The sequence below is a fragment of the Haematobia irritans genome, chromosome 3 (assembly GCF_050003625.1).
Source record: "Haematobia irritans isolate KBUSLIRL chromosome 3, ASM5000362v1, whole genome shotgun sequence".
NCBI classification, from domain to species: domain Eukaryota; kingdom Metazoa; phylum Arthropoda; class Insecta; order Diptera; family Muscidae; genus Haematobia; species Haematobia irritans.
The window spans coordinates 26,803,288-26,820,461 of record NC_134399.1 but is presented as its reverse complement, the minus strand read 5'-3'; the positions used below and the strand labels follow the sequence as shown (position 1 = coordinate 26,820,461).

Sequence of the window (17,174 nt, the reverse complement as noted above, 5' to 3'; positions counted from 1 at the left end):
TTCGGATAAGTACTTGGTGGTATTTGAGAAGGAAGTGTTCTCTTCACTTCACTACTTGCGCTCTGAGAGAAAGACAGTGTATGTACTACATTCGACAGCGAATTGCATACATGTAGTGAAAAGTTATTCGATGCAGACCTCTATTTAATACCACTAAACGCCCCCACGACCAACATTTAAGAATAACAGTGCAATATAAAAAATGCCTCTGGTTGCATTTCTCTCGATCCCATTTATCAATATAGATAAATCAATTAATTAAAATATTTTCTTTGGTTTTATTAAAACAAAAGATTATGGAATTTCTATTCTATTAGATTATTATATGAATATTAAATTAATTAAAAATATCGATTTGAAGACAATGACTATAATGCTATAAATCTTTATTGTGGAAATGACATAGAGTCGTCCAGAGTATTCGCTAATGATGCAAGTGTTGCCGCAGAACTCTCACGTGTCTTTACTTTTTCTTTAAAGAAACGATTTTTTACCAGTTTCACAGCATATTTGAGCTCTTCTTTAAAGGTTTTTTGGGAAAATTCATTCATGTCGTAAGTACCCACTGTAATAAAATTAGTTTTTATTGTAGAATTTGACCAAATCGCTGGTACTATCCGAGCTATACTCACTGCATAATACGTTGATAAACTTTTCGTAATTTAACAGTCTCATTTTATTATGAATGCCTTCAACATTGAAATGCACCAATACCTCGGGGGCTATAAGATCCGCTAGACCTTTCTTCACACCACGCTTTCCAACAATAGCTCGTATAGAAGCAACCTGTTAATATAATAAAAATAGTTCATTAGAAAAGTAAAATGGCTATGCAATAAAAGCGAAGATAATTTGGAGAATATGTGTATATAACGAAAGTAAATTAGGAAGTTTCTAGATTAGAAATTGCTAAATACAAACATTTCTCTTTTCCTTTGCCACCATCAAATCATCGATTTGAGTGCGGTTGGTTTGGCTTCATACAAACATTTCTCTTTTCCTTTGCCACCATCAAATCATCGATTTGAGTGCAGTTGGTTTGGTTTATTTTGAGCGTGCTTCCCCTTTGACAACATTCTTTTCCTCTGTTGATTAAGCTACTCTTGTAGTTTAGTCAACACAATGGTTTTAAAGCTGAGATCAAAACAACAAATACGATTGAAGTACAAACCCACAATAAAAAACAAAACACGAATGTAATAAAATTTTGCGAAAATTTTCTATAGAAATAAAATTTGGAGAAAATTTTCTACAGAAATGAAGTTTTGCCAAAATTTCTATAGAATTAAAAATTTGTCAAATTTTTATAGAAATAAAATTTTGACAAAATTTTCTATAGAAATAAAATTTTGACAAAACTTTCTATAGAAATAAAATTTTGACAAAATTTTCTATAGAAATAAAATTTTGCGAAAATTTTCATAGAAATAAAATTTGGACAAAATTTTCTATAGAAATAAAATTTTAAGAAAAATTTCTATAGAAATAAAATTTTGATAAAATTTTCGATAGAAATAAAATTTTTACAAAATTTTCTATAAAAATAAAACTTCGACAAAATTTTCTATAGAAATAAAATTTTGAGGAAATGTTGTAGAGAAATAAAATTTTGGCAAAGGTTTCAATAGCAATAAAATTTTGACAAAATGTTCTATAGAAATAAAATATTGACAAAATTTTCTATAGAAATAAAGTGTTGACAACATTTTCTAAAGACATAAAATTTTGACAAAATTTCTCTATAGAAATAAAATGTGGACAAAATTTTCTATAGGAATAAAATTTTGACAAAAATTTCTATAGAAATAAAATTTTGAGAAAATTTTCTACAGAATTAAAATTTTGCCAAAATTTCTATAGAATTAAAAATTTGCCACATTTTTTATAGAAATGTAATTTTGGAAAAAATTTTTAGAGAAATAAAATTTTGAGAAAAGTTTCTAGAGATATAAAATTCTAACAAAATTTTCTATAGAAATAAATTTTGACAAAATTTTCTATAGAAAAAAAAAAATTGATAAAAATTTCTACAGAAATAAAATTTGGACAAAATTTTCTATAGAAATAAAATTTTGCAAAAATTTTCTATAGATATAAAATTGCTACAATATTTTGTAAAGTAATAAAATTTTGGGAAAATTTTCTATAGAAATAAAATTTTGAGAAAATTTTCTACAGAATTAAAATTTTGGAAAAATTTTTATAGAAATAAAATTTTGACAAAATTTTCTATAGAAATAAAATTTTGGAAAAATTTTCTAGAGAAAGAAAATTTGGACAAAATTTTCTATAGAAATAAAATTTTGAAAAAATTTTCTATAGAAATAAAATTTGACAAAATTTTCTATAGAAAAAAAATATTTGATTTTTTTTTTAATTTCTATAGAAATAAAATTTGGACAAAAATTTCTATAGAAACAAAATTTTACAAAAATAAATAATATTTTGACAAAATATTCTATAGAAATAAAATTTTGACAAAATTTTGTATAGAAATAAAATTTCGATAAAATTTTCTATGGAAATAAAATTTTGACAAAATTTTCTATAGAAATCAAATTTTTACAAAATTTGCTATAGAAATAAAATTTTTGATAAAATTTTCTATAGAAAAAACATTTTGACAAAATTTTTTATAGAAATAAAATTTTGACAAAATTTTCTATAGAATAAAAATCTTGTAAAATTAGAATAAATAGAAATAAAATTTTGAGAAAATTTTCTATAGAAATAAACTGTTGACAAAATTTTCTATGGAAATAAAATTTTTGTTTGGTAGTTTTTTTTGGTAGAATTAATTTTGGTTCTAGTGCCAACCGTGAATCTGTATCCTAATTTGAATTGATCCTAGATTTAAAGATAGATAAACCAATAAAAATTGTCTATATTTTGAAGAAGACGCACATTAGGCTCGGATTCAAAATCTTTGGATCCAAGTAAACTTTGATTTTGGGTGTGTTCGAAACTGGAATAGAATCCATCAACCTTTGTATGTATAAGCCATGTTTCATGTATGTCCTGCATTAGCAATATTAATGGTTTTTCATCCTTCTTTTATTATCAATTAAACTAATAAGTAAAGATTTCATATTCGGTCATCTATTTTTGCTGGATTGTACAGTATATAGTATAGTAAAATATATAAATATACTTACATATTCATTTTCATTAGTTTCGTTAATCGATTCTTCCAATTTATTAAACTCCTCCAGAGATTTTAGTGGAAATATTTTGGTGTATTTTGGAGCGTTCGTTTTAACAATATTATCTATAGCGACATTATTTTTACCCAAAGCCCTAATAACGATTGAATTTTGTTGTTTGACATCACTTTGAAACACATCGAATTTAACTGTTAAAAATCGAAAAAATATTAATTAATATTTGTTTTATATTTTTGCATGGCAGCATTTTGTACAAACCTGTTAAATAATGGATTTTTCGATTCATTTCTTCCAATAATTCCAATACATCGTTATTTTGATAGTTCGGATAATTCTACGGTTACAAAGTGAAAAAAAAATTATTAAAAAAAAAAAACGAGTTATTTTTTGACAAAAATAATTAATTATAGAGTGTTGTACTTACCGAACGTGCGTCGTGCCGAGTAGGTGGGTCATGCTGAGTTTGATCTTCAATGCAGTCTTTGAGAAAATTTAACTGTTCATATACCCATGATGGCTTAACTGGAATTTGTGAGGTGTCATCAGCGTCTATTTCACGTTTTATATTTCTACAAGTGGATTGTAGTTCATGTTCTTTATGGAAAGCTGATTTTAATTTGTCTATTTCAGATCTTATGTTGATCCATTTGTAATGTGTATTCATTTGTTCGTTAATCTGATTGGTTATATAGTTGTAAGCTTCATAGGCCTTCTTCTGATTACCATAATCACTGTGTGAAGTATTCCATAATTGTGGGCGTGATTTGTAATAGCATATCAGCATTTCTATAAGCTTTCTTTTTTCCAAATCTATATTTTCATAGTTATCGTCACCACTAATATTAATAGTGGTATCCCCATCAATAGTTTTCTGCCCTGGGGGTTCCACATTTTTAGATCCATCACGCATTTGCTAAAACGAAAAATTAATTTTATTTATTTATTTTCTTTTTTTTTGGAATCACAAAATGTTTTCCTGTGGCAACGAATTCTATTTTTATTTCTGCCAAATATGTACATATGTATGTGCTCAACCGTTTTTTTCTCATGTCTTTCAAGATCGATATGCGAATAAAATTTTGACAAAATTTTCTATAGAAATAAAATTTTGACAAAGTTTTCTAGAGAAATAAAATTTTGATAAAATTTTCTATAGAACTAAAATTTCGATAAAATTTACTAGGGAAATAAAATTTTGACAAAATTTTATATAGAAATAAAATTTTGAGAAAATTTACTAGAGAAATAAAATTTTTACAAAATTTTATATAGAAATAAAATTTTTACAAAATTTTATATAGAAATAAAATGGTAACAAAATTTTATATAGAAATAAAATGGTAACAAAATTTTCAATAAAAATAAAATTTTGACAAAATTTTCTATAGAAATAAAATTTTGACAAAATTTTCTATAGAAATAAAATTTTGATAAAATTTACTAGAGAAATAAAATTTTGACAAAATTTTCTATAGAAATAACATTTTGACAACATTTTCTAGAGAAATAAAATTTTGACAAAATTTTCTATAGAACTAAAATTTTGATAAAATTTTCAATAGAAATAAAATTTTGACAAAATTTTCTATAGAAATAAAATTTTGACAAAATTTTCTATAGGAATAAAATTTTTGACAAAATCTTCTATAGAAATAAAATTTTGACAAAATTTTGTATAGAAATGAAATTTTGATAAAATTTACTAGAGAAATAAAATTTTGATAAAACTTTCTATAGAAATAAAATTTTGATAAAATTTACTAGAGAAATAAAACTTTGATGAAAATTACTATAGAAATAAAATTGTAACAAAATTTTGTATAGAAATAAAATTTTGACAAAATTTTCTATAGGATTAAACTTTTGACAAAATATTCTATAGAAATAAAATTTTGACAAAATTTTATACAGAAATAAAATTGTAACAAAATTTTTCTATAGAAATAAAATTTTGACAAAATTTTCTAATGAAATAAAATTGTGACAAAATATTCTATAGAAATAAAATTTTAACAAAATATTAAATTTTGAGAAAATTTACTACAGAAATAAAATTTTGAGAAAATTTACTAGAGAAATAACATTTTGACCAAATTTTATATAGAAAAAAAATAGTGACAAAATTTTCAATAGAAATAAAATTTTGACAAAATATTCTATAGAAATTAAATTTGACAAAAATTTTTTATAGAAATAAAATTTTAACAAAATTTTCTATAAGAATAAAATTTTGACAAAATTTTCTATGAGAATAAAATTTTGACAAAATTTTCTAGAGAAATACAATTGTGGCAAATTTTTCTAGAGAAATAAAATTTTGGCAAAATTTTCTAGAGAAATAAAATTTTGACAAAATTTTCTATAGAAATAAAATTTTGATAAAATTTACTAGAGAAATAAAATTTTGATGAAATTTACTAGAGAAATAAAATTTTGACAAAATTTTATATAGAAATAAAAATGTAATAAAATTTTCTAGATTAATAAAATTTTGACAAAATTTTCTATAGAAATTAAATTTAGACAAAATATTCTATAGAAATTAAATTTTGACAAAATATTCTATAGAAATAAAATTTTGACAAAATATTCTATAAGAATAAAATTTTGACAAAATTTTCTATAGAAATAAAATTTTGAAAAAATATGCTAGAGAAATACAATTTTGGCAAATTTTTCTAGAGAAATAAACTTTTGGCAAAATTTTCTAGAGAAATAAAATTTTGAGAAAATTTTCTATAGAAATAAAATTTTGACAAAATTTTCTACAGAAATAAAATTTTGTAGAGAAATAAAATTTTAACAAAATTCTTTATAGAAATAAAATTTTCTACAGAAATAAAATTTTGACAAAATTTTCTAGAGAAATAAAATTTTGACAGAATTTTCTATAGAAATAAAATTTTGATAAAATTTACTAGAGAAATAAAATTTTGAGAAAATTTACTAGAGAATTAAAATTTTGTGAAAATTTAACAGAGAAATAAATTGTTGACAAAATTTTATATAGAAATAAGATGGTGACAATTGTTCTAAAGCATAAAATTTTGACAAAAATTTTTATAGAAATAAAGTTTTGACAATTTTTTTTATAGAAATAAAATTTTGACAAAAGTTTCTTTAAAAATAAAATTTTGACGAAATTTTCTATAGAAATAAAATTTTGACAAAATTTTCTAGAGAAATAAATTTTAACAAAATTTTCTATAAGAATAAAATGTTGACAAAATTTTCTATAAGAATAAAATTTTGACAAAATTTTCTATAAGAATAAAATTTTGACAAAATTTTCTGTAGAAATAAAATTTTGACAAAATTTTCTATGAGAATAAAATTTTGACAAAATTTTCTAGAGAAATAAAATTTTGAGAAAATTTTCTATAGAAATAAAATTTTGACAAAATTTTCTAGAGAGATAAATTTTTTTACAAAATTTTCTATAGAAATAAAATTTTGCCAACAACAAATGGTAATCAATTCGGTTCATTTGAATAGCAAACTTCCCTAGAAAAAGTAGAGTACATCCTAAAGTAAAAAAGAAAGGAATGGTTGGTTTCTAAAACGTACGTTTATTTATATTCAACTTACATATACACAGTATAAATAACAACATATAGATGTTATAATAATTAAAATAATAAAAGCGGAATAATTCGGTCATCTTCAAGAGTAAGTCCTTATATTATATATACTTAATATATTATCTCAAAAATATTAATGAAATATATTTGGATTGTATTTGTGTAAATTTTGGGAGGCTGTAACCGTTGCAAACAACAATTCTAGCCACAAAATATATCTTATATTAAATTTTGTAAGTAAGAAACTTATTAAACTAAAAACTTAATAAAATAAAAAAAAATCTTTTTCATTACTAAAATGTATAAACTCAAAATAAAAATTGGTTGTTGATAGAGTTAAAAGTTTGCTTGAATAGAATAATAATTGATATTCCTTCGTTAATAGAAAAAAATCTATGGAGTCTTCATAGTTATTATAATCGGAAAGTTATGTTATGATATAATTATTTAAACTGAAACTTTTCTCTTTGCATACGGAAAATTTGATGAATGACTGTAACGATTCCTCGCATATACATTATATAATGTATATGCGAGGAACGAAGTGCATATTAGCTGCTATCGTAACATTACGGACTCATCATTTTTGGGTATAGAAAAATATGTATGTTTAATAAAATTCCCTTACCTTCAGATTCTCTAAGATCAATCAATAAGTCCACTATATTCAGTTTAATATATGGACCTGACTGTATCTTTTTTCCGAAAAAAAAAAAATAATTACAGCAATTTACATCAGCATTAGTTCTAATTTGCCTAAAGCCCAGTATTAACTTTACATTATCGCGCTAAAGTAGCCATTTTTCCACTGTTATGCGCTTTACAGACTATCAGTTATTCCGGACGACAGTGCTCGTGTCGAACAAATCCCTTGTGCACATTATAAGTTAAGTCCGAAGGCATAATCGATGCTGCTGCATGTTTATGGGATCGATAACACATTTACCGATTATTTAGTCATCGCCGACAAGTCGTATCGATCCGACACACTGTAAGATTCTTTACAAACACCGACATTCTGTCCGGAATAACTTTTCTTTAATAATATTGATCAACATTTTCATTTGTTTCATTGTTATAATAAAATCAAGTTATAATAAAATTTCCAAAAAAAGTTAGCTTCCAAAGTCCTCTAAAAATGAATTTCAAATCCAATTTTTGTAGATTTCGAGACTAATGTGAAAGGACTATTACTTTTTTTTTTGCATTATTCTATTCATGATTATATCCCGAAAAATAAAATACGTTAGTACTTTATTTTTATAGAAAACTTTGAAGAATGGTTAGAAAAATGTTTTTACTTGCCGCATTAATATAGTGTGTCAGCATAAGCTTGATATTAACTCCGCTGGCGAGAATATCTGATAGAAATGTATTGGCATATTTGCTATCGAACCGCCAGCTGGAATATCCGATACCCATTAAGAATGCCTTAGCTACCGAAAATTCCATACGTTATTATTGAATATCTAGATTTTGCTCCCATAAGAAATACACGAAATTTTCACTAGAGATTTTGCCAGAAAATTTTCCAAATCTTAAAGTTACAAAATTTTCCTTTTTTTGTTGTTTGGCAATGTTTTATACTATTACATCCTTTTTGTGGTTTGGCAATGTTTTATACTATTACATCCTCACAGAAAAAAATTCACGAAAATTTTTCCAATTAAAGTCTTAAATGAGTTTTAAAAAATATTCAATTAAAATTTTAATTGATTCAACAAATGTTTTAATTGAAACAAAAATCAAACACAAGAATTAATAGTATTAATAATTTGTAATTAATTTTTTAATTGGTTTTCAATTAATTTTTTAATTGATACTATCATTTCTGTGATTGAAGACATTTCAATTAAACAATTTATTAGATCAATTAATTTCGTGATTGAATCAGAAAAAAAATGTTTGTGTGCCATTCCGAAGACAACATTGAAAAGAAAATTTTAATAGTGATATTAATCATCTTTAAAAAAATAGCTTTACAATTTAGCTAAATTTGGCTCCCATAAGAAATGCTCGCACCGAGCACACGATTTTGAGGCTTTATACTACGTTCGCACTACGCACGAAATCTCTCTATTTAGAACTCAAATCTCAAGTGTTCGGACTGGCCAAATAACGAAATTTCGTAGATTTGGGGATCTAAGAGCTGTTTCTAAATATATCAATACAAACACAAACGCGTACACGCACACACACATTCATCTACAAGGAAAATTGGGGCAGGGTTGCAAAAAGGGCGTTTTTAGCACTAAAACAACAGTCCTCTATACTGCCTTGTGTATAGAGGATTTTGAAGGAGATTTTGTTGAAATCATCTACTGAGATTTAGGAGGATTTCGGCCTAAATCCTCGTTTACGAGGATTTCGTGTCTAGTGCGAACGTAGTATTAGACGATTGACAAAAAATGTTTTAAATCTGAAAAATCTGTTCGACAATGTTTTGTGCTATTCCAGCCTATTTCGAAGACAACATTGAAAATAAAAATTTGCTTTTTTATTGATCATCTAATTAAAAAAATAGTCCTAAAATTTAGCACTATATTTTAGCATTTTATATTTGTTAGTACTATTGAAATGCTGATTTAGCTTCAAAAAAAATTTTGAATCTAGTCACACTGTTGCAAGCACAAAAAAACTTATTTTTTAAAGGTCTAATATTCGGTCAATTTGGTTACAAATCTGGCATCGGTTAACCCAACATCCAGATTCCCTTTTTGGCGACCTAACACTGTTCTAAGAGTATACAATTTGTTCCTAAATTTATTAAACGAAACCCCCTAATGCACAGAAAATTCCCGAAAATTTTCCCAATTAAAGTCTCGAGTTTTAAAAAATATTCTATTAAAAATTTAATTGATTCAACAAATATTTTTAATTGAAACGTAAATCAATCACAAAAATTAATAATATCAATTATTTAATTGACACTATGATTTCTGTGATTGAAGACATTTCAATTAAAAATTAATTGGTTCAATTAATTTCGTGAATGAAGACAAACATCTTTTTTTGTGTGAATTATTTTTAATTGCCCTTACGTATCCATAGCTCACAAAAACTAAAAAAAATATGAGATTTAGTACAACAATGAAAAGAGTAAATTTGCCACTATTTCATATTGGTAACGGCACACAAAAAATGAATGCCAAACATAAGGAATGTTTTTTGGAAGAATTTTCTTCAAAATAGCACATAACAATAAAAACACATGTTTGGCCATAACATTAGATGGATTTTAAAAATACTTAAGGTCTAGAAAACAGTAAAATTAAATTCGCTCTGTTTAAAATCTAGTCAAATTGACAATTTAGCGAAGGAATTTTCATGGTAAAGGAAGGCTTGAAGTTTTTTTTTTTTTTAACTTTTTTCTATATGAGTGTACAAAAAACGTACAAATAGTTGACAAGATATTACAAATGCACAATAGCGGAAATCTATTGCTTGTTGCTTATGCGTATCGCAAAATAATGATATGTATTAATTGTTCATACATACATAAATTAGACCATTGCTGATGTCAATTTTTCCCGTAGGCATAGTTCAAAAAATATTCGCAATACAAAGCTCTTGCTTGGAAATTAAAGGTATGGATGAAGTATCAAATATATCCTGAATTGGTTGGAGAATTTCGATTAGCTCTATTTTCATACTTCTTATCAAATGTCTCGATTTTAGAGGAGAGTTTCAAAGTAAGTCTAAATAAAATAAATCTGAATAAATCGCTTGGTTTCTATTACGATAAAGTGCTTGTAGTCGTGCCAAAAAAAAAAATATTTTTGTTTGAATAGGCATTTACATTGAAACTTATATGCAAAAAAGAAAATTTTATCTCTTTTTCCGTTGGTTTTCCAAAATGTAATTGCTTGTCTTGTAATAAGTAATATAGATATACTAAAAAATATCGAAAAATCTACAAATATTGTGATAACTTATGACATGTGCTTAAATTTGAATTTCTTGCTGATTCGACCTTTTGCTTGCTGGAATAGACCAATCGTACACTTTTCAAATTCTGCATCTGAATGATCGGCATATTTTTCAGTATAAGCTCCTATAAAACAGAATAGATTTTAAATTATAGTGCCACCAGCGTAGTAATAGAAATGCTTCTTACTTTTAATAGCTATTGTTGTCGATAAGTTCTTCAAAGCCGATTTCACACTAGAACCTTGCCAACAAAAGTTTTGAGCCAAATCGTCAATCATAATTCTTCTCCAGCAACTTTTAATGAATTTAGCAGAATTTCCCGAAACACCTTCTTTTAGTTCGGCAACCTGTAAATAAAAAAACACAAACCTTAACTCCCAAACAAATAAAGAATATTTATACACTATTACAAAATCCATAAATTGCTCATCAGATGACTGTATCTTTTTTTCAAATCGGAAAAAGTCCTCTTTTTCGGTAAACGGGGCATTAGGTAAAACTGCTGGCAATTTACCATTGCTTGTTAGGAGTTTTTTCGCACTCATTGCCTGACCTCGTAACATCTTTACCTCATCCATTAACTGAGATATTAATTTTTGTGAATAATCAAGTTTATTCATTAATGCTTTAACATCTGAAATGAAAATATACAGTTTGTTTTTATAACAAAATATGTTTGAAACAATTTTTGATGCTAATTTATTACCTGATTTGGTTGCCGTTTTATTTGCTTGGTTCGAAATTTTGGATTGGCTGGTAAAGTCCACCTACAAACGTTATAAACATATATGAGTTTTATGTTGTATATTTTTGTGTTATAATTATATTGTTATTGTATTAAAAATGCACAACATGTAAAACTTTGAATATTTTTAAACCACAACCATTCAATGTGAGAATCTTTGAATAACTACATGACACAGAAAATTTAAAATTTCAGTCGTAAAACATTTGGAGGGAGCTGTCTTCCGGCACTAATATACCCAACACTTTAACATTTAAAACCTCTATTGGAAAAATAACAAACAAATCCACTTAACTTGGCCCGAGTCAAAATATTCAGTTCATTTGATATTTTTAAGACGTTATAGAAGATGGCATACGTCTTTGAAAAATAGGAACAAAATATATACGACACTTAGATCAACATATCACAGAAGAACATGAATTTATAGGAACTAGTATATTGCAAAAATTTCACTTTTTTGAAACTTTCAATTAACTTTTTTTTTTAATGTTTAACCTTAAAGTTAAATTTTCGCACAATGATATCCGAAAAAATATATATTTTATATAATTATATATTGTTTTATATAATTATATTGTATCTAAAATTATAAATGAAAATAGTTCTAACTAAAAAATTCGAAAAGGTCTGCAAATATAACAGCCTTCAACTTCTCTGCAGTATATCCGCGGCGAAAAGTCAAGTGGACCAACTCGGCCATCATGGTGTTCTAAAAAGAGTTAAATACCACTAGATTTTTCTATGGGCAGGTCTTTAACACGGCAAACTTCACTGAAGCTCCGGAGGACTGACATGCCTAGAAGAACAAGAGGATATAAGCAAAGAAATGAGAAGGGATCAACACAACCAACTCACTCCGTTCCGTATTACATTAAACATTTTGAGACCATTAAAGACGTTGCAGGAATATTGGGCACTCATTTTCCTGGTTTAGGCATCTTAGCCATCTACTAGCAATACCCACAAGACTCAATTCGGCTATCAACAAAGAAATGTTATCAGAATGTATAATAAAGTGGCAACAGTATCAACTTGCGGTTGATTCCAACAGTGTCACGGGATACAAGGTCTGATAGTCAAACTCCTAGCAAAGACGTATTTTAGCTACTAGAGCGAAAAAAAAAACGTTCAAGAGTATATGAACATAGGCACTCTATAATCTTGGAATGTTTCTAAAAACAAAGGTAAAAGTGATGACATTAGAAAAGAAAAAGATCTGGTACTAGCAGCCAGTGCAACAAAGACAGACCAAGGGCCGTACGTTAGGTTAGGTTAGGTGGCAGCCCAATGTATCAGGCTCACTTAGACTATTCAGTCTATTGTGATACCACATTGGTGAACTTCTCTCTTATCACTGAGTGCTGCCCGATTCCATGTTAAGCTCAATCACAAGGGACCTCCTTTTTATAGCATAGTCCGACCACTTAGAGAAGCTTTGAAACCCTCAGAAATGTCACCAGCATTACTGAGGTGGGATAATCCACCGCTGAAAAACTTGTTGGTGTTCCGTGGAAGCAGGAATAGAACCCTCAACCTTGTGTATGCAAGGCGGGCATGGTAACCATTGCACAAGGGGCATAAAATTGTCCAAGAGAAACCCTTCTTCTTAGGTGGGATAGAAATACACTTGGCGAGTGTGGCAATACCTCGAAGGAACTTGAATTTTAAGCTCGATTTCCAGAAAGCCATAGGAAGACAACAATAGTGTAAAAGATTATACCCAAAACCCAGAATTGTACGAAGGAAATACACGATTTGAGGGACAGCCCTTTTACTTCGAATAGACGGATCATAATGAAAAGATCAAATTTTTTTGTTAAACAAATTACTTAAATTTTACATCTAGATACTTGGTGGATATGGTGAATATAAATAGTATAAGTAGATAGATGTCTCAGCTTTAAATCAAATATGGGACCCAGACATTTCCCCTTTAGAGGATATCAGACAATGAAAGTATATCAGTCGGTCATTATTATAGGACGATGAGAGAGAGTTTTGACTCTTATTTAAAGGCTATAATTAAAGGATTGCGAAAGCTGTTATTCGCATTTCAAACGAAATAAATTTGTTTCTACTAATTCGAAAGGTAGGAAAGAAGGCAGAAATGTTTTGTTTGTATGAATTATCGGGCCAACAAATTGAAAATATTCGATCTATACTCATACAAATGAAAGGCTTTTTCCAAAATAGAAAAAAAACCAAATTGATTCGAATTCGGGTGACTGCTTTTCTATGGAGTGGGGTTGCTCGTACGATGTCTGGTTTTGCAAAAATAAAATTAATGTTCAGGAAATGTTTTGTGAGTATCGCTAAAACAAAGCTCTATCCAAACGATTTTTTTTTAAATATTTAAAAATAAATTTCGAGTGGAAAACTATTATATCGAACCAATTGTCTTTTTTTTTTTTTTGGCTAAAGGCCGGTATGCACCTCTAGCGAAATTTTCGGTAGAAAAAATTTATTTAAGTCTACAACAAAAAAACAGGGCTGTGTACACAAATTTTAAACCAGCTAATCGCTTTTAAAAATTGTTAATATATGTTCCAAATATTCCTCAAATAAATTGTTTATTATTTACAGACCTTTTAAAACTTTTACGCACACAATGATTGTAATAAATTAAATGTTTGCTGCCAAAATATGCTTTTGACAACCCTGTTATTTTCATTAGAGGTGCGTACCAGCTTACGAAATTGAACGCTACCGAAAATTTCGTTGGCATAAATAGCAATGCATTTCTTATGGGAATGAAATTTTTCGCTAGAGGTGCATACCGGCCTTAAGTACTAAATATGTGCTGTAAGAATTTGTCGTAATATTTCCTTTCATGCTCAATTTGTAATTCTCTTTTATCTTTCAAAAATCTATTATAACGATATGCATATTTATTAATTATATAGATAAATACCTCATCATCATATGAAGGATCCTGTGTTTCTATAATGATAGATGTGCCTTCGTACTGATCCATCAATTCAATTGCACCTTCAAATTTCGAGCATTCGGCATAATTAGATCCATCTGTTAGTGGGTCGGAATGCAAGTCTGCATTATTTTCATCTTCCTAAATAAGAAAATAAGAGGTGAGCGGAATTCATACACACACATACTACATTGCCCGCCTTTCTGTTCTGGTTGACGACGAATACCAAAAGGCACAAAAACACATTTAGCCCTCTGTTTTATTAAAACTACAAAGAGCTATGATGCGTAATTTCATGGTACAACATGGAAAGTCTTACAATCTTTAAACAACTCAAAAAGATACGTTTTGCCCATTGATCAACCAGAATAAGATGGGTAATAACAATAGCATCATACCTCATAGACATATACTGGTTTCATAGATTTCTTTGATTTAACCTTTGATGCACTATGTTGCTCCACCTTTTTCAAACTTTCTGAAAATCCCTTTTGATCAAAATCCAAATCTTCGTCATGGTCCTGTTCCATGTGGTCGATGAAGGAATCCCACTGTAAACTAATCTGATTGCAAAAACAGCAATTCAAAGCGTAGACTCTTCGTTGAGCTTGCATTAAAAATGTAACATCTCCACATGATGCATTGTTCCTGGGTGGAAGTTTTTTGTTGGGTGTTTGATAAGAACTAGAAGACATCGTGTCTGCAAGTTTGTAATCACTTTATTTACCACTTTCAAGTTGACAAGTCGTTTTTGTAAAACTATAGAATTTTTGGATGAGTTACTACCAGAGTACAAAGCCTTTTACAGTACGGCGATTTCACCAACACGCTTTCGGCGGTATAGCGCGTTCATACTGTACTTTTGTATGAAAAAAAAAACACATGGCAACGCTGATTTCATTCTTAACCAACAAATACAAGTATTTATGTCCAACACAACACAATTAAATACTTTCATAAAATTAGCTTAGAATTCAATTTGAGAAACTGTTCAGGAAATCGTATTGTCAAAAACAGACATTGCCCTCAACAGTAGAATTTAATATATTGGTAAAAATTACTTATCTAATTAAATCTGTAATTTTTATGTTTCAAACATATTGGAAAATATGTTGAATGCAAGCATTTTGTACAGTTGAATTTATACTGAGAATGGGTCCACTCTCAAATGGGTATGCGGTTGTATATGAATTGCTCATCTTTGTTTTTTTTTGGGTAATGATTTCTATTGATTTAAACCAGTGTTGCCAAGTTTTTTATGTAAAATCACCAAAAAATCTAAATGAAAGTACAGTATCTGCCAGCATTTCAAAGTTCGATTTTATCATCAGGGCTGTTTTCTTTTAGCACTGGATACCCTAAGCCGTGGAGGACTAAAAGAAAACAGAGTACTCGTTTATCCAGGACATCTCCAAAAATATGCAACACTGTCATCAGCTGTTCAAAATAAATCACAGAAAAGAAGTGAAATCTTGCATTTTTAATGTATGAAATGCTCCATTAGTAATAAATATTTACTGCTGCGATTATTTATGACACTATACCGCTTTGAATTTCATGTTTTTTCGATAAATTAGTCACAATAAAGTGCTATTGTGAATCGATGAAGCGTCACTTTACCAAAACACAATCTGGCAAGATCGGTGCGACTTGCACTGATGAGATATTCTGGATAGAACACCAGTGCAACGGTGTTCTGGATAGCCCATACAAATGTTGTATCCAGTGCAAAAAGAAAACAGCCCTATCATCATTTGAATGGTCAGTTTATGCATGATATAACGCCCGTGTCCAACTTTTCGAGATATATTTCAATATCTTGTAGAAATTCATAATGGAATAAAGTGATATTTTGTCAGATATTAAGGCCGGTACTCTGTTCGGTTTTCGCGTTGAAACTCCATACAAAATTAAAAAATGCGAAAAACTAGCGAAATTTTTCCATTTGTGGTACTTTGTTTTTTCGAGTTGAAAAACTGACGTTTATAGCATGGCGCCATTTGCAATGTGAATTAAGAAATAATTTATTTATTAAAACTATTTGTGTGGGTTTATAACACAAACACGGATTATATTTTTGTTCCGAAACTATACAAAGGATCAAAGGAGCAGCAGATCAATTGCCCAAGGAAAATAAAATGTTAATTTTGTAATAACAAACAGCAACCACCAACTTAATTCAATATTGCTCCCTGTTTACGATTAAAATTGTAAAAGGTATATTGGTGAAAAATTGTCGAAATTCAAAGTGATAAGGATAAAAACATTATCTGCCAGATGCTGACACATAGACATCATTGGAAAACGAAAACAACTGTTGTGGATTTTGTAGCGAGAGAGACGATCTGCGTGATTTGTGCCATTTGCATTTTTGTTATAATACAACTGTTTTCGACTGGGTGGGTGTTATAATCAGGGATCCGGAGCGGAGCGGAGCGTGGAGCGGAGCGGAGCAAGCCCTTTTTTTGCCGGAGCGGGAGCGGCATTTCTAAAATCCGGAGCGGAGATGGAGCGTAGGCGGTTTCCAAATGAAAAACCGCTCCGCTCCGAATAAAATATTACTTGAATGAAATGTGTAACTTTGCAATTACACTGTGTAGGTAATTTCAAATATAGCTAGTACTTAGCGTAGTGTGAGTAAACGTTTAAAATGTACGATATGTATTTTTGTACGTACGTACATTGGGGAAAACACAACGTGTTTTTTTAGTAATTGTTTTCAAAAACGGCAAATGTCAAAATATATCTCTAGTATGTGTTGTAAAAGTAACAACAGTACTTTCGATCAATTTCATCCCGTATTACTACAAAGATGTTTGTAATGA

General features: G+C 28.2%; 1 protein-coding gene across 1 annotated transcript; it reads right to left on the bottom strand.

Moving 5' to 3' along the window:
* Window positions 1-258: 258 nt before the first annotated feature.
* LOC142228400 (uncharacterized) lies at window positions 259-15,238 on the bottom strand. Its single transcript, XM_075298820.1, has 7 exons — window positions 14,748-15,238; window positions 14,335-14,490; window positions 3,589-4,077; window positions 3,423-3,498; window positions 3,156-3,352; window positions 633-786; window positions 259-565 (listed from the first exon to the last, which is right to left on the bottom strand). The coding sequence occupies exons 1-7, from the start codon at window positions 15,042-15,044 to the stop codon at window positions 387-389; spliced, it is 1,548 nt and encodes a 515-aa protein (XP_075154935.1). The 5' UTR covers window positions 15,045-15,238; the 3' UTR covers window positions 259-386.
* Between the last annotated feature and the right edge of the window lie 1,936 nt (window positions 15,239-17,174).